The 18,790-nt window shown below is 40.3% G+C and overlaps 2 protein-coding genes and 1 non-coding gene across 3 annotated transcripts in view; 2 read left to right on the top strand and 1 right to left on the bottom strand.

Annotated features, from left to right (window-relative positions):
* LOC119743131 (TELO2-interacting protein 1 homolog) overlaps positions 1–18,790 on the top strand; it is a 36,434-nt gene that overhangs the window by 16,585 nt on the left and 1,059 nt on the right. The window contains exons 12-20 of the mRNA XM_038219496.1: positions 10,291–10,489; positions 10,598–10,802; positions 11,728–11,813; positions 13,575–13,748; positions 14,398–14,440; positions 16,133–16,237; positions 16,590–16,883; positions 17,072–17,177; positions 17,779–17,977. Coding sequence (XP_038075424.1) covers positions 10,291–10,489; positions 10,598–10,802; positions 11,728–11,813; positions 13,575–13,748; positions 14,398–14,440; positions 16,133–16,237; positions 16,590–16,883; positions 17,072–17,177; positions 17,779–17,977 — 1,411 coding nt within the window. The remainder of the gene's footprint in view (positions 1–10,290; positions 10,490–10,597; positions 10,803–11,727; positions 11,814–13,574; positions 13,749–14,397; positions 14,441–16,132; positions 16,238–16,589; positions 16,884–17,071; positions 17,178–17,778; positions 17,978–18,790) is intronic.
* LOC119743132 (E3 ubiquitin-protein ligase TRIM33-like) lies at positions 4,590–6,638 on the bottom strand. The gene has a single exon (XM_038219497.1). The coding sequence runs from the start codon at positions 6,616–6,618 to the stop codon at positions 4,648–4,650; it is 1,971 nt and encodes a 656-aa protein (XP_038075425.1). The 5' UTR covers positions 6,619–6,638; the 3' UTR covers positions 4,590–4,647.
* Trnad-guc lies at positions 9,893–9,965 on the top strand. Its single transcript has one exon. It is a non-coding gene; the product is annotated as a tRNA-Asp (tRNA).

The raw sequence follows: 18,790 nt of genomic DNA, 5'->3' as shown, positions 1-18,790 counted from the left end.
TACTGAACAACTAACCTGATAAAGTTTCAGCTCAGCTTCAGCTGTATACTCTGAGAAAAACAGCATTCTAGGATCTCAATTTCAATTCAAAAGTTGCTGAATCATGTTTTGAATTGCACCTGAATTCAGCGTCCGAGACATGTTCTCGCTGAGCCGAATGCAGCTACGCGATGTCGCACACTGATCCGACGAATTATGGCAACCGGGGATGCGTGTGCGTCGTGCCAATGCTTGCGCGAGCTGCGCCGAATAACAAAACGAACTACTAATTTAAATTTTCCTACGGTGCGTCTTACGAAGCACCGTTGGAAAGGCCTTCTTTCGTTGATTACTTCAAAATGACAGCTTGCCAGAAAGAATAATTTCACAGGGAGTTTAGTCCCCTTACTATCTTTCAACCAAGTATGTTTTTCAACAATAATTACGCCAGCTACTTTTCGGATAGCTGCAAATGATGGACTATAGAGCTCTTTAAACCAGAACATTTTCTTTTTTCATCTGTCTGGAATCTCTTTTATGGTGCGCAGTGACAATAGATCCGTTCTTTATACACGCAAAAGGAGCCTTATAAAACTGACTACTCATTACATTTACATGGGCGTCCTTAACACCTCCAGATTATCAAAACTTCAATTTGGAATTAAATCTTAGCTAATTATTATTTTCTTTTGATGAAAACGAAAGAGATGCTAAGTTCTAGAATTAATACCAGAGTTTAAAGTTTCATACAAATAAACTGCGTACTAGTTATTCATCAAAATGATCTCATACTTTCAACAGACTTCACGAATCTCCAGATTTAGGCCCTAATTGTCTGACAGATCAATAGTGAGAGCATGAGAGAGAAGGGATAATTTAAACTAAAGTTTATGTGATGTATGTACATGTTTAAAGTTATACTCTGTTAATAGTAAAACCACATGTCATAACTGGTAAAAATGATAATGATAAATTAACATCTGTGATGCAATCAAGCTAAATGAGTCGTTTGTCGGGAAATTTTATTTGGAGATTCAGGCCAAAATAAGGCCACTTCACTCACATCCCTTCATCACATCTCTTGGTGTTCCGACTTCCATAATTTTTGAACTAAAAATGGTATCAGCATGCGGTTTTCACAGCTGTAATGCTGAGATTGTGCTCTTTTCAAATCTGTAATAACAAAATGTTTGACCGGGTCGACAAACGACTCATTTAGCTTGATCGGATCACATTTTAAAAATTATCGTAAACCATGTAAACACTCAATTCAAAGAGAGATAAATGTATTCAAAAACTAAAGTTATTGACTACTTATGGTGTTTTTACTTTTTTACAACTCAAAATATGTCAACGCTTCGAGTCTCAATGCAACAATTAATGCGTACAAATGGACATCAAGTCTACCAATTAAGATCATGGAGTGTCTGTGGTTTTTGTGCCAGCATTCGGCAGTCTCATCCTACCATTAATTCCAGACTCGGCATAAAACTACACCTCAGTGATAAAATTAACTATTAAAAAAGTGATAATAATTAATTTCGAATGAGCTTATCTTGTTATGGTATATCACTAACTAGAGTTTTGAGAATCCCAATTATAGTGAGGGTTAGGTTAGGTTAGGGTTAGATGGTTGGGATCATCCCAAGTGTTCCGGTAGATGTGATAGTATACAAATATTGAGTGGCTCAGCATGGAATGGGAGGAATATTCAATCGCAAGGTGAAATCTGGACTTTTCCATTTCACGAGGCGAAGCCGAGTGAACTGGAAAAATCCAGATTTTACCGAGCGATAATATTTCTCCCATTTCACAATTTATAGCCGCTCAATATTTGTTTTATATAACTGACATACACATCCTAGTCATTTGATAGGCCTATATTTGAACTTTTATTTCTCCCATTTCACAATTTATAGCCGCTCAATATTTGTTTTATATAACTGACATACACATCCTAGTCATTTGATAGGCCTATATTTGAACTTTTATTTCAATACAAAACTGGAGGAAAATGTATTTCTCTCTTCCAAACCACCCCTTCACGAAAAATGTTTGAACCCAACACTGTAGCGCTGGCTCTTTGGAACAATACGCGCTATGCGCAACGCTGAACGTGCACACCAGCATGCATTTGCACACAAATACCGCGTCATGAAACAAGAATGATCCTAACTGTTCCATAGTATTTCCCATGGGCGGATAGTACTTTTTGAGCCGGGGCGTGAATTGGAGCAATAACGAATGTCACGTGATGTTGGTTCCACCAATCAAATGACAAGGATCGGTATGTCGGTTATATAACACCAACTATAGTTGTGATTACTATACCTCATACATGTTCATGATCGAGTGCCGAACTCTCACTGGTCAATTCACCATCACGTGCCAGATGTTATTCTTGCTGTTTATCAAACGCGCGCGCGAGGATTCACTGTCGCACGGGTTGCCCGTGGGACAGTCTACTACGCATGCGCTTTACAATGCAATCGAGGAACTGTCGCACGGGTGTAGTACGCATGCGCGAACATCAGCTCAATGATGCTGTACTCGGTGGAGAAAATTTATGGACAATAAATATGCCTCCGGTACAAAAGAAAGTTGTATACAAGCAATTACTGTATTTACAACTGTATTGCAAACGACCGAACTAGTGAAAATGAGTAACAATGTTCTTTTTGTGAGCTGTACAAGTTTCTCCAAAAGTGTTGTTTTAGGTGCCTATATATATGAAAAAATCGGCAACTGAATATATATAAGGTATAGTAAAACAAATATAACATGGTTTATTTCGGGTGGACAGTCGATATTAGCTCCCCTCGGTATTGGAAGTTGACAAACTAGTTCCCTCGGCTTCGCCTCGGGAACTAGTTTGTCAACTTCCAATACCTCACTAACCCTCAAACCATGTTATGTTTGTATACTGTCCAATTTATAGCCATTAAGTACTATATTTTGGGTACTGCACAGACTTTCTCATGCAGTACAGATGGTGTTACTAGGTACATCCTTCTAGTGGGTGCATAGCTATGTTCCCCTGAAACATATGTTCCCCAATACCTATATTCCTCAACCCTAACCCTACCCCTAACTATTATACAAATATTGAATGCTTCGAGTGGTGTAGTAAAACTAGCCTCCCGAGGTGATGCATGGACATTCTATCAAAACCCTTTGATTTTGGAGAACATACGGTAGGTATCGGGAAACATAAGTGTTGGGGAACATCGGGTAGACCCCCCTTCTAGCAATGTATTTGTTATTTTTATAGATTTGTTTCACAGTAGTATTCAACATATGAAGATGTACTGTCTGAGCTTTTCATCAGATCTGAATCTTTCCCAATGAATGTTGATATGAAGAAGACTAATTTGATTTTCTTCTTTTTCTTCAAGTTTGTGCACGTTTACAACCCTCTGAAAGAAAATCTTTTATGAATATTGGGTGGCTCAGGAGGGATGGGGGGGGGGAGGCCCTGAGAAGAGCACAAACGATGGTCTGTGTGTCTCTTCCGTTCTGTACCCTTTCTGGTTTCTTCAGGCATAATTCAAGCACTTGTTCTGTACCGAATGTGTATATTTGTCTAGTATTGAAAGACCAATTATAGAAAAGAATCTGTATTTGCTTCGTTCTATCGTGCAGTGAATCCTGTACGCCGACACGTGGTCAATGCACTTAACGTGTATAGTGTCAACTTCAAGAACACCCCTATAATTCCCGCACAAAAACGATCTTTTTTGTGGAAATGCTTTTTTAACATTTCGTTTTTATTCCTTGAAAGAATCATCGAAGGTCTCATCTTTACTCCAGAGTCGTTTGAAGGAAATCGCTCAGCTCAACATGACCATTTCATTTTTCGGTCTCATGTCTCTGTTTGCTTGGAATCGACCGTACCATTGTTTCAGTTATACAGTTATTTCTCTGTGATTATTTGATGATAGTTTTAAACCCATGATAGTCTTCAACCCAGTCCATTTCTACCATCATCTGCTCAGATATCTTTGAGTATTATGTCCATTTGATAAACACATGATACGATGACACGCGGCCAGCCTTGTTTGCAAGACTCGCATATTTTGTTAACTGTATGTGTGGAACAGTTAGCTATTTTGTATCAGTTCCTTGGGTTAAAGCTATAGTCCATCATTTGTCATTTGTGCATTTTGTTCGTTTGAAGCAACAAAAGAGTTCAAAATCTAATGAAGGATACTGAGCAACTAACCTGATGAAGTTTCAGCTAAGCTTCAGCTGTACATTCCGAGAAAAACAGCATTCTAAGATCTCAATTTCAAATCAAAAGTTACTGAATCATGTTTTGAATTGTTTTGAATTGCAGCTATACGCGACGTCGCGCACTGATCCGACGAATTATAACAACCGCGCGCGCGTGTGCGTCATTCCAATACTTGTGCGCGCTGCGCTGAATAACAAAACGAACTACTAATTTAAATTTTCCTACGGTGCTTCTTAAGAATCACCGTTGGAGATGCCTTCTTTCGTTGATTACTTCAAAATGACAGCTTCCCAGAAAGAATAATTTCACAGGGAGTTTAGTTCCCTTACTATCTTTCAACCAAGTTTGTTTTTCAACAATAATTACGCCAGTTACTTTTCGGATAGTTGCAAATGATGGACTATAGCTTTAAGTAATTGGTTTAATGTCAATTTTTACACTTTGTGATAGACGCAAACACTTTTTGTTGTTGCCACAACCAGTTCACCAGCTGGTGTACATGTGATGTCATCCATACAGTCAAACTCCACGATGACACAGCCGAGGTACTGTCCGTCATGACTGAAATGCTGAATTTCACCAAGTTGATTAACAGGCCACCCAGATACAGCCACATATATGTTGCCATCCTTGTCGCAACACAGACCACCAGCATGCCACTTCCCTTCATTGTTGCTGGGAATATCAACTGTAAAGACCATGTGACCATATATGTCAACTGACAGTAGAAGTGTCTTGTTGTCTCCATTGTAGGTGTAGAAAAGCCGCTGCTTATAGATTGTCAAATTGTACCCAATCATTGGAGCAGGTATTCTCCTGATGAGGGATCCATCTCTCTTATGCAGTGAGATCCTTTTCTGTTTCTCGTAACCCACTGCGATCACATCCCCACCATCCACTGCAAGGCAGGTTGGGGTGTCGCTTGTCAATATCCCCCGACCTGGTTGGAACTGATGGAGGCAGGACGACACACCTTTCTTGAAGATCTTGACAGAGGGTTTGTCAAGAACAACAATTTCATCATCCCTGTTTACTGTAACATGGCTTGGTTCAGTGAGACCTGCAAGTTGCAGTTCTTGTGAAATTTCATCAGACTGAAGAGTGATTAACTTGTTATGCTTCCTGTCTAACGCGACAATTTCATTGTTAGATAATGTGGCAATTTCATCAACCAAGCCAAATGTTTTCTTTGTTGGTCCAAATGTTTCCATCGGTCTTTTAAGCTTCCACCGTGTCTGTGAACCCTTAGCTGTGACATCTGAGCTGGGTGTTGGTGAGTCTTCCAGCACCAGCCTCCCAAGTGACGTCCCAGTACCTTCCTCAAAATCCATAAATGAGGACATACTGTCCGGCCCTTTCTCAGATTGTTCTTGGGTCGATTCTTTCAGATTAAACAGGAGTTTAGGTTTGAAATCAAGAAGCTCATGGCAACTTGCTTGAGTCACGAAGTTGGTAACCTCGTGCAGTTTTTTCTCAGTCTGAGTCAGACGGCTGCTGTTTGTGGCACGAGCAGTTTTCAATGTCTTGGCTCTGTCTTTGAAGAATGTATCTGCCTCTTGCCTCAGTTTCTGCTCTTCCTGTCTGATCTCCTTCGTGATTCTAGCAACCTCCTTGTCAGCCTTACTGGAGATTTTCTTGGTTGTGTCTGCATACATGGTATTCAGTTTTTTGTAGTTTGCATCTATTTCACTTATGTTTGTTTTCAGTTTTGCTTTGTTTTGTTTAGCTTTTGCAGACATTCTAGCAACATCTTGTTTGCACTTGTCGACAGCTTGGGATAGATCAACACAAGAGTGTCTCTCATGATCTACCGTAATAGCACAAGTTGTGCACACCAACTTCTCACATGTGTTACAGTAAATAGTGAGATTTTGATCGGAATGCCTGGCACATTTTGGAGTGTACTCTCTAATCTTACTCTTGTAAGTTACCTCTCCTGATTGAAGCTGGGCCAGCGAGTAGATTTTATGCGTTTTCATTAAAGTCATACGCCCGTGCACTGCTTGGCATTCTTTGCAGAGAAAATGATCACAATCCATGCATCTTGACACAGCCTGATTCTCTTGGTCACAGGCTTGACAGTTGAGCTGCGACCTTTGACCTTCGAGTAGCTTTTCATGGACATTGACCTCATCCACCAAGGCACTCAGTTTGAAGTCACTTGGCAAATGGGAAACGTCTCCCTTTAGTATGGTTTCACGTCTGCAGAGGGGACACACAAGTTTTGATTTTTGTGGACGTTGACGCTGTTTAACTTCTTTGAGACATTCCTGACAAAAACTGTGCAGACAGTCAAGTATTTTAGGCTCAGTGAAACGGTCTTTGCAAATGGGGCATTCCAGATGATCTCGACTGATCTTACCCAACACAAATTGAGCAGTGACATTAGGCTGTCTTGATGCCATCTTTCTTTCTTAGAGACGTCCAACAACTGAATTAATAACAAAAAGGACACCTACATGTATCATTGCCTTGAAAGGAAAGTGCAAAACTCCACTTTTAATTGAAAAGTAGTATGACTATAAATTTGGAAAATTTAGATTGACAGTGAACTCCATGTGTGTAAACATCCTGTGCAGTCCGATAAAAGAAACCTACGAAATCTATGAATCAAAACCCCCAAAACTGCAATTCATTTATTTTATACAGGGCACATCTTTTGATTCGGTCACGGTGTTTATCCATTTGACTTGATATAAATTTAATGTGATTTTTTTTTTAAAGTTTGGAACAAAACAGATTAGTGTTGTATGGATCTGTAATGCTAGAGGCACCCTTTTTGCCCTTTTCTTGTAATTTCTCTTTTTATTCACATTGTTTGTTGGGAGGATAAGAAGATGATCATTAAAAAATAGTCATCTGCACTCATCTTCTGGATTAATTACTGCAGCACCCTGCCTAACAAAAGCCAAACTGATTGTCAGAAATTCAGGATACATTGTGCATGATAATTTTTACATTTGTTGTTAGGGGAGGGGTCAAAATCCTTTTGTTTAAAGCTAAAGTCCATCATTTGCAGCTGTCCGAAAAGTAACTGGCGTAATTATTGTTGAAAAACAAACTTGGTTGAAAGATAGTAAGGGAACTAAACTCCCTGTGAAATTATTTTTTCTGGGAAGCTGTCATTTTGAAGTAATCAACGAAAGAAGGCATTTCCAACGGTGATTCTTAAGAAACACCGTAGGAAAATTTAAATTAGTAGTTCGTTTTGTTATTCAGCGCAGCGCGCACAAGTATTGGAACTACGCACACGCGCGCGCGGTTGTTGTAATTCGTCGGATCAGTGCGCGACGTCGCGTATAGCTGCAATTCAAAACAATTCAAAACATGATTCAGTAACTTTTGATTTGAAATTGAGATCTTAGAATGCTGTTTTTCTCGGAATGTACAGCTGAAGCTTAGCTGAAACTTCATCAGGTTAGTTGCTCAGTATCCTTCATTAGATTTTGAACTCTTTTGTTGCTTCAAACGAACAAAATGCACAAATTACAAATGATGGACTGTAGCTTTAAGGGGGACATGTGGTGCACAAGAAATTTGTGCGCATTCTACAAATGCTGTCCTAACTGTTGGTTCACACACAATGGACAATATATAAACAAGAATAATCATTTGGATCTGATACACCGTGCCCTCTGGAGACGTGCACACAATAGGGAACAAAAGATTGTATACGTCTCCACAGGGCAATTTCTACAAATGAATACGTCTCCACTCTCCACAAGGTTTTCACGAAATAGATATATGGATTTTACTCAAAAACTAGGAATTTGCAATGTGGGTTGATCCGTTGCAAATGGAAGAGTTTTAGAAAAGGGATATTAAGTCCGAATTTCAGCCAAGGAAATTAATTCTGGTTAAAATAAGAGCATTTTGAAACTTCACTTTCAAACTCGAAAACTTTGTTACACGAGAACAAAGAAATGTCTCCACAAGGATACAAATTTCAGTATGTATGTCCTTAGCTGTTTATAAGGAACTTACTTTATTATATGCAGGTACACTTGTTCTTCCGATGGTTAGTCTCGGATGAAACACAGTTGCGTTGATGTATATGATAAAATGGCGGCATGTCAGTGACTACGTGCAAAAGTGGCAAATGGTATACTCCCCTTTTTATTTTTAGGCATACAGAGGTTACATTTGATCATGCATATTATGAAGTTGGAATGGTGTTTAAATATTAACAGAATCCACAGTTAAAAATGCTAAAGTGCAAACACAGAATATTTGTTCATGTAGGTTATCAGTGTTGAAGAGTACAGGAGACTTTGAACTTGAATATCGTCTTAGTGATTTGATAGAAAACTATGTACTCTATCAGCATGCAGAATTGTTTGTTTAACCCTAAAAGGGCCGGGTTATTTTGACCATCTCTCAGCCAGTGGGGGGGGGGGGGGATCCCCTAAGATCTCGACCATCGAGTGACGAAAAATTTTGAAACTCGGCACATGCATAGAGCAACTCATCATGAACATACCCAAGAAATTTCATGACTATTGGTCAAAGGGTTTTGGAATAATGGCTAATTAATTATTCATATGTAGGAATGGTAATTCTGCACACGACGTACAAGATGTACACGATGTACACGACGTGTATGGACAATTAAGTTTTCAATGAAAATGTTTCGCTGCGCGGCAACCCGTGCTCCAATTTTAATATTTTAGTATCAAAAGATATGCAAGGCTCGAGGCTAAAAAGTCATAACAGCTTGGGTTGCAAAAAAAAATTTTTTCAAGGCTATCGCAGAAAAGGGTTTAGAGTTAATGTTTGATACAACTAGACTGCCTACTCGACAAGTGATTCAACAAAATGTTCTCATACTTTCAACACACTTCAAGAACCAACAGACCTAATTGTCTGACAGGTGGGTGCAGGTAAGAGACAATGATGATTCCAAAAAAAGTTCATGGATGTAAACTATGTACTTTTTTAAAGTTTAATATAATTGATAGTTAAATTGTGTGCCATCATTTGTTAAAAAAAGATAATAACTAAGTATATGTATTGGTGTAAGCACTATATGCTCAATGTTGTCTGAGGGCTTGAAAAGCTTACTCGGGTGGGATTTGAACCGACGACCAGCTCACTAGTCTAGATGTTTTACCAGTCAACCAAGAAGATTGCGAGGGCCGGTTGGCTGGTTCGATTCTGATATATAGCAGTGGGTACCACAACCAGACCGATTCATAGGAGGGAATTTTCATGAGGGAGATATTACCGGTATTTCAATATCGGGTTGTGCCCTTCACCGACGTATTTTTATTGATAACAACTATTATAATGCATCTATTCAGTTTCCTTTTGTGTTTTTTTTTTTAACTTTGTACTGAAAAGCTGTATCATCTCTGAGTGATCCTGTTTCCTATTTCCCAAGTTTGCAGCTTTCCTAATGTTGCTATAGACCTTTATGATATTGCCACCATTTCAGTCATGTTTCCCGTATCCAATAACAGTACTGAATGATAATGTTTTTTGTGCAAAAAGGAACCAGACTATGTTTCCTTCCAGCCTCACTTTGGTTACCCAGATGGCCGCAAAACATGATAATTAATGGTTTATAGCGTCGTGACTTCGGGTGTGATCCGTGGCTCCATGACATATATACAGGTTTATGGCTTTTGACTAGCGCCCCTTGAACAAAGATATTGACAAATTGCAGAACTGCCAACATAAGGCTGGATAGCTCAGTTGGTTGAGCACCGGAACGTCAATCCGGAGGTCGCAGGTTCAAACCCCGCTTTAGTCATTGTTCAGCTTTGAAAAAATTATTATGATGTACCTAGTCGGTTTTCCCTTGTGGTTTATTTTAAAATAAATTGTGTCATCGAAAGCTAAAACTCAATGTTGAATTTAGCACTGCATACATAGTGCCTTCTTCTTTTTAATTGCTTTTTAAACTTGTTCTTTTTTTAGTGCTTTTTTTATGAACACATAAACAGCGAGATGTGTTTATTAAGATTTAACGGTTCCAGTGCCGGTTAAACACAGTTGGAATAACTGAACTTTGATATAACTGTCAACCTTTCACCATTGCCACAATCCTTACTTGCCATTTATTATTACATTTGCAGGAAATATCACCCTTCTTGTGGACCACTTTCTGGACCTCTTCCACGAGTCGACATCGCATCGGAAACAGGCCGTCCTCATCCTGAATGAGATTATGCTGGGTACCGTGGAAACGCGGCTTGACGATAGCAACAAGGCATCATGGGAAGGGTCAGCCAGTCCAGCTTTGAGAGATACAGAGGAAATAGAGCTTGCCGTTCGGTAACTTTTTTGGGGCTGTTTTTTATTTTATAGAAAAATAATATAATAATATTACATGCTGTAATTTGACTAATTTCTTTACCTGTTTTTTTTTCTGAATTTATTCAGGACTTTGCTTCAAGAATACTTGTTGCCTGCGTATTGGAATCTCCCCACAACTCCTGGCCAATCAGAGGCCGCCCCGGCTCATAAGGACACAGCTAATTGGCTGGTTGTCTCCCAGCAGGAGAGAGGCAGCATTTCATTGGCTGTGCTAAACAGCAATGTGCTGCTGATAAGTCTGCTCTTGGAAGGGATTGGAGCTTTTGCCCAGGTATTTTTCTTTAATTTTTTTTGTTTTGTTTTATAATGATATTTACATCTCCCGATGCAATAAATTTTTGTTGTTGTCGTTTTTTTAATAGAAATACTGAGTATTTCAATCAAAAACTATACATGATGCATTGTTTAAGACATCAGATTATTTTGACATCGGACAGACCCAGGTGCGGGATTGTTTTTCACAAACCTCGATGTCAGACAGGTTCAGGCCGTCATCTGTGGGTAGCACACTCTTATATTTCTGGACTCACTCGTTGCGAGCGGGTTGCTGACAGATATTTGCGGCCTCACTCATTGCGTGTTTATCCGTCATCTGATCCTAATACCTCAAAACCTTTGCCTGTGTACACGTCATCCGATGTGAACTGGTTAAAGCCAGAGTCCCTCATTTGCAGCTATCCAAAAAAGTAACACGCGTAATTATTGTTGAAAAACATACTGGTTGAAAGATAGTAAGGGGACTAAACTCCCTGTGAAATTATTCTTTCTGGCAAGCTCTCATTTTGAAGAAATCAACGAAAGAAGGCATTTCCAACGGTGCGTCTTAAGAAGCACCGTAGGAAAATTTAAATTAGTAGTTTGTTTTGTTATTTGGCGCAGCGCGCGCAAGCATTGGCACGACACACAGGCGCAAGGCAGTTGCTATAATTCGTGGGATCAGTGCACGACATCGCGTTAAGCTGCAATTCAAAACAATTCAAAACATGATTTAGCAGCTTTTGATTTGAAATTGAGATCCTAGAATGCTGTTTTTCTCGGAATATACAGCTGAAGCTGAGCTGAAACTTCATCGGGTTGGTTGTTCAGTATCCTTCATTAGATTTTGAACACTTTTGTTGCTTCAAACGAACAAAATGCACAAATTACAAATGATGGACTATGTCTTTAATGAATGTTTTCTCTTTTTCTGACCTTAGGTTTTAGGACCAGCATTCAATCTTCTTTTGATGGAATGTCTCTACTCGGTCTTTGAGAAACTAGCTGACGAGAAGTCAATCATCAGGTAATACCCAAAGCATTTTTCCACCATGAAACGAGTGGTACATTCTCCAAGGGACAGCATGCCCTGTACGGAAAACTAATATGGCTGGGCTCTTACTCAGTCCTGCGAAATCCTCCTAAACTTCTTTCTCGATCAGTTTGGTGGATCTAGGGGTTTTCTTTGCCAGTAGTGTGGCAAGAACCATATCACTGTGTTTTACAAAGGGAATCAGTATGTGCTTAGCCAATTATAAACATTTACGTTTAATACCTGCTCAGGGCCCTTTACGCTGATAGGCAAGAGACATTATCTGCATCGAAGCCCCTGAGCTGGTGTTAAATGTACTTGCTTATAGCTATAGTCTATCATTTGCAGCTATCCGAAAAGTAACTGGCGTAATTATTGTTGAAAAACATACTTGGTTGAAAGATAGTAAGGGGACTAAACTTTCTGTGAAATTATTCTTTCTGGCAAGCTGTCATTTTGCAGTAATCAACGAAAGAAGGCCTTTCCAACGGTGCGTCTTAAGACGCACCGTTGGAAATTTCCGTTAGTAGTTCTTCTTTTTTTATTCGGCGAAGCGCGCACAAGCGTTGGCACGACGGGTGCGCGGCTGCTATAATTCGTCGGATCAGTGCGCGATATCGCGTAGCTGCAATCGGCTCAGTGAGAACGTGTCTCGGACGCTGAATTCAGGCCCAGTTCAAAACATGATTCAGCAACTTTTTATTTGAAATTGAGATCCTAGAATGCTGTTTTTCTCGGAATATACAGCTGAAGCTGAGCTGAAACTTCATCAGGTAAGTTGTTCAGTACCCTTCTTTAGATTTTGAGCACTTTCGTTGCTTCAAACGAACAAAATGCACAAATTACAAATGATGGACTATATCTTTAATACCAGCCAAGCACATATTTTTTCCCAATCATAAATACCTTTCAGTCACAAAGTCAAAAGAAATCGAAAAATTATAAATTTCCAAACATTTCATTCAATCGTTTTACTTCATTATTTTTTAAACACCCCTCTAGCTATGTTATGGTGTGAGCCAGTTGCGAGTAGTTGTAACATCTTCTGATATGGAGATTGGCTTACGTACTCCGCGTTGTGGCGCAAAACGTGGCGGTGCCGGTGTAGTGTGAATTTAGGGCTCTCGAAATACGAACTCATTGGTAGTGTTGCGCATGCCTAAGTGAGAATGCAAACACTCAACCAATACAAGGGTAAAAGGGGCCAGATTTCATGGGAGTTCAAATTTCATGTGACACCGGAAGAATGTTTGAAACCAGCTAGCTAGTGAGGCTGTGTCCGAAACGGGCTTCCAGAGCTACGGCTACGTCTATTGTCAGCGCGTCCCCGCGTATTTTCAATGGGCGCGGACCTAGACCTAGCTCTAGACAGTTGATTCGGATGCAGCCTTTATTATCAACTGTTTACAACCACCCATGTGACCAGCTCTCAACCAATAGGAATGGGTAAACTGTCAGAATAAAACTTTCAAAATTTTCTGCATGAAAATTGGTTTGTACCGAAGGGACCAAAATATGTGCTGAAAAGTTTAACGTAACAGTTATGTAGCTAATCTTGAAACCATGCATAAGAGCTTAAAACTAGCTCATCTTAAAACCATTAGATGGGTAGGCAATAGGTAGATGACATCCGACAGTGCTTTGAAATTTAGTTTAAAATGATATTTTCTTAAAATATTAAAACTTTTAAGAGATACACACATCTGCAACATTATAAATGAATGCAATTATCTGGTGCCTTCTACCCATGATCAGTCAATCAGCTTACGCCACCATGGTACAGATCTGCATGGCATGCGGGTACCAGACCATCCCAGCTCTTCTGAGCTCTAACGCAGATTACCTGGTAGACGCCATCTCCTCCGGCCTGAGACACCTAGAGATGAACCCTAAGGCTCCGCTGGTTCTCCAAGTCACTCTCAGACACAGGTATGAATTCCATGAGGCAAAATTGTTATATTGTTTAACATGTTTAAGAAATCAAATGCTTATATAGTTCTATCATATCAACAATCTCAAAGCACTTTTACAATTATTCCCTCATCAGGCCACGAGACCACGCAGCAGCCGATATCAGCGCACATTCTGTCCTTTGCCCTCACAGGTACCCATTTATACTCCTGGGTGGAGAGAGGCAATTGTAGTCAAGTGTCTTGCCCAAGGACACAAGGTTGAGGTGGGACAACGGTCTAGTTCGGGCCGGAGCATGCATGCACACAATACTACATTTTGTTTTTTTCAGGTCGCGCATTGTTTTCCTGTCATCCCTGGCTTGATTGGTACTATAGTTTGATTTGTGTGACTACCCCACAAAAGTAGGTCCACGCAAAAACACTGCTGTTGCCGTGCACATATAGCACGAAGGAAGCATGACAAATTTTCATCTCAATGTTCACCAACTTGTATCCTCGTCACATGAAGGGGTCACCACCAGAAATGAAAATACCAAAAGGACGAGAGAAAAGTAGGAAGGGACAATAAAGCTTGCTTGGGTGTCCTCTTAAAATTTCCAATGTTGCTTTTCTTCATGAAACAGAATTACTTGACTTTGCTTTACCGATCTGCTTTGTTTGTTTAGTGATGCGGAAATGCTGCCTCTACTTCAGGACACCATAGATGAGGTAAACTATTGCTCCAGTAATATATTAACACCCCCTCCCCCCCCCCCCTCCTCCCACACACACACAAAAGTGCACACAGTCGTGTTTTACTATATGCCTGAGGACAACCTATTGTGTTTCCCTTTGTCCCTCTAATATAACACTTTTCCATAGACAAAGCACATAACCGTATGATCGAGGACCGGTTTTAACAATAGGCACCGTCATCCGAGGATCACTAAAGGCCCCTTTGTGCTCCTTTTGTTGTCTGTCCTCGAGCGTAATACAATACAAGAGCGTATTTGCCTGCAATTGGGGACCCCCTATTGTCCCTCTTTTGTTTGTACTAACTTTTTAGGAAGGCCTCCCATATGTTTTGTACACATCGCCAAATTGGGACCTTTCGAGAATTGGGACCCCATTGTTCAACGTCCAACTATTGAATGCAGAAACAAACTCATGCACACACGAGTGTGTATTTGCCTGCAATCGGGGACCCCCTATTGTCCCTCTTTTGTTTGTACTCTAACTGTTTAGGAAGACCTCCCATATGTTTTGTACACGAATCCAAATAGGGGACCTCTCGGGAATTGGGGACCCTATTGTTCTCTATTGTTCAACATCCCCTATTGAATGCAGAAACAAACTCACATCCAGAAGAGTCATATCTCTGGAGTAGGCCTATGGCTTTACTTAATCTGTAACGTGAAACAGTGTTACTATTCGACCAGACTTTTTGTCTGAAATAAAGCGCCCGAGCTTGCTTACAAGCATTTTCCAACAGTCTAGCAGTAGTGTAGATCGGTAGTCCCCAACTTTGCAGACCAGAAACAGGATTGGTTTCCATATGGATTTTTTTGTTAATTTGTGTACATCTATTTGCTGTCAAAAAGGTGTGCCAAATCATACTCGGCAAAAATTACATCAGTTTATGATAATGCTGTGAACTTGTACAACCTTGAAACACTTCAGGAAAGACGACAGAAAATGTGTAGAGATTTTGCCCTGTCAATTGAATCTCGCAGTGTGTGCAAAGATTGGTGACGACCTCAAACAAAAAAACTCTATTAACTTAAGATATACACAGAAGTACGATCAGTACAAGTGTCGCACAAAACAGTTCACTGACAGTGTACTCCTGCAACTTGTCAAAATTGTAAACTCATTGCAAGGGCGGATCCAGAACACAATTTTTGGGGGGGCCAAAAAAAAATGTGGTCCCCCAAAAAAGTGGGTCAAAAAAATTCTGGCGTGGGGTTCGGGGCCCGCTTAAGGGCCCTGAAAATCTTTTGGATTCTAGATGCTCTGTGGTGCGATCTGAGGCAATTTCTGACCACTTTAACCAATGTTTTTTTGAGGAAAAGATGGTGGTGTACTCATTGCCTGCCTTTATTGCGATGTCACATAAAAAAAAAAAAAATCGGTTTCGTTTTGGGGGGGGGCCATGGCCCCCTTTGGCCCCCCCTGGATCCGCCCTTGACTCATTGTAATAAAAAATTTAATATGACTTTTAATACTATATGTCCACAATATTGTTATGTTTAAGTATTTTTTTTATGTACATGTATTTTAATGTTTAGGTTTTTTTTTTACTTAATCATGTTGTGTTTTAGGTAGTATAATATTTTTTAAAGATGGTATGTTAACATGTGCAATTCAGTTTTTTAACTGCGAGACATGCTTTTAATAAACCATTATTGAATTGAATTACAGATTCTCCTGACGTTGGACCAGTACCACAAGGAGCTGGCTGCCATGATGATGGATGTCTTGAAGACACTAGTCATAGCCATCTACAGGTGGTTCCCTGCAGGCAAGGTAGCCATTACAATTGAGAAGTTGGGAGGCGACATGATGTGGGGGGTCCGAAAGTCTCGGCCAAACATTGATGCATCATGCATCACAATCCACACAAAACCAATGCATTTGGACACTTTGTGAATGCAAATCATTTCTATTCACAGAAATTCTAATTTCAATCCCAAATGTTGAATTAAAAACTTTGAAGTCTTCAGTTTCGTAGTTCCAAACAGACACCACTTGGCAATATTTATGCAAACAGATGTCAGCATTTTCCACTAATGCACTGATTTGTACCACCAGTGATAGCTTTTCTATACATTGTGAATTGCTCATGTTAGTTGTGTCTTATTTTCTTTTTCTTGAACAGGAGAACCAGACCTCATCAGAAACTGAGGCAGATTCGGAGTCAGCGCACGATGGGGGTCCCACCAGCCAAGATCCTGACCCTACCGATGATCACCCTGTCACTCATGAATCCATCCGCGATTTCTTCCTTGAACACCTGCGCCTGAAGCGCATCGCCGAGGGTGACGTACGAGAGGAGGACATAGAGGGCGACATTGCGGAGGACCTGAGTGAAGCGACCGGGGAGGGGGTTGAGCATGGGGACGAAGTGGATAGGGAGAAAGTGCTACCAATGCATGTCAAGACAGTCAAGGAGGTATTTTGATTATTCTTGCTGTCTATGTTGGCTCTGTGCCAACTATAGAGGGCACTTTGTGCCTACTCATCAAGCATGGTTTCCGAAGCCTCTGGTTTGCTTTAAGCTCCAGCTACATCTCTGGCTCCAGAATAATTCATTGTGTTTTTGCAGATTATGTTAATTTTTTTTGAATTCTTGTTTTTAAGGTCCTGGAGAGATGCCTTCACTTTCTCTCGGCCAATGATCCGAGATTACGTCTGAAGGTTCTGGAGATTGTTAGGCATGGGATGTTGGCACTGCAGAATCACCAAGGTAAAATGTGAAGGAACTTTCCCCGGAAGAAAACGTTGTTAAAGTACAACATTTATGGGATTTATTTTTTAGTCAAGTTTATTGGGTCTATCCTTGTTACACTTTTGTGTGAAGATCTGTCACCAGTGAACCATTTAAAGGCAGAGTGAACCATTCGTAATTTGTGCATTTGTTTTCATTTGAAGCAACAAAAGTGCTAAACATCTTAGGGGTATGTGCTGAACAACTAACTTGATGAAGTTTTAGCTCTGTGACTGCTGTATAACAATGTTCTAGGATCTCGATTTCAATTCAAAAGTTGCCAATCATAGTATGATTGCGCCCGAAAATCGGCATCCGGGACATGTTCTCATTCAGCCAATTGCAGGTACCCGAAGTCATGCACTGAAACGACGAATAATGGCAACCTAGCGTGTGTTTGCTTCATGTCAATGCTTGTGCGCACCCATTCACGTATAATTCGCACAATTACAAACCAACTACTAACGCAAATTTATAAAAATGTGTCCCTTGATACATAAAGGGACTCTTGGGGTTTTGCGTTCAATATTTGATGATTGTTTTTTTCCTAACATAAAGCACTTTTTTTCCTTCCTTGCAGATGAGCTCCTTCCTCTAATTCACAGACTGTGGCCAGCCTTCGTGCAACGATTCCAAGATACCGATCAACTGGTAACCTGCAGGGCATGTCAAACGCTGCAGACCATGGCGGACACAGGTGGGGATTTCATACAGAAGCGGGTCATTAAGGATGTGTGGCCCAAACTGGTGTCCTTCCTGGAAGCCCAAGCCAAAATCAGGTGGATACCAGTTGAATTTTGAATTTTTCAACCAACCTGGGTAAAGATTAGGGGTGTACATGTGCATCAGAACTAGGTACCCAAGTACCCAACTGCTGATGTCAGAAACCGGTTCCAGATTATGGGATCGGGTACCTGTAACCAACTTTACCAATTACTTAGTAACTTCTCAGACAATGACCAAGAAAGGGTTTGAATGTCATTTGTGGGGAATTTTCAAATTGAAAACCAAAACAGATTTCACAGTAATGTGCATCGTAATGCGCGACAGATGATGCTCGCCAAAGTTGCTGTTTACACCGTAAAGCTATAAAGCCTGTCAGACAACTTCCGGGATTTGAATTTTGCGGTTGGGTTTCTTTTACAGGTACCTGTACCCGTATTTTTTTTCAGTAGGGTACCCCGTTCCCATACCATCCGTAAATGCACACCGCCTAGCAAAAATCGGTCATTTATGCGCGAACTGGATCGCAATACTTGTTGGTTGGTTAGAAATTGACCTATTGCGGTAGAATCGCATTAGAATTGCGTGAGCGCAGCTTGTGAAATATTGTCCAATTGCGTGATATACAAATGGATGCGGAACGTGCAAAATCTGAGACAAGACTGGAGAAGGGACCTGACGTAAGTGGACAGGCATTGACCATCACAATTTGTGATTTCATTGGTTGAATCTACACTGCAATGAGTGCTTTAGTTTATTCTCTGTAGCTGATTGGTCTAATTCTTAAATATGCATGGACACAGAATGCATTGTTTACATGTATGTGTGCACAAGTAAATATTTAAATTGATGACCTAAGGTCGGAGGTC

This window comes from Patiria miniata, unplaced genomic scaffold, assembly GCF_015706575.1.
Source record: "Patiria miniata isolate m_02_andy unplaced genomic scaffold, ASM1570657v1 HiC_scaffold_6, whole genome shotgun sequence".
Lineage (NCBI taxonomy): Eukaryota > Metazoa > Echinodermata > Asteroidea > Valvatida > Asterinidae > Patiria > Patiria miniata.
The sequence above is the reverse complement of the archived record's forward strand: the minus strand, read 5'-3'. Positions and strand labels throughout refer to the sequence as shown.

What these genes read in the sequence shown, in the direction of transcription:
- LOC119743132 (XM_038219497.1), bottom strand. Translation starts at nt 6,618, where the DNA reads ATGGCATCAAGACAGCCTAATGTCACTGCTCAATTTGTGTTGGGTAAG.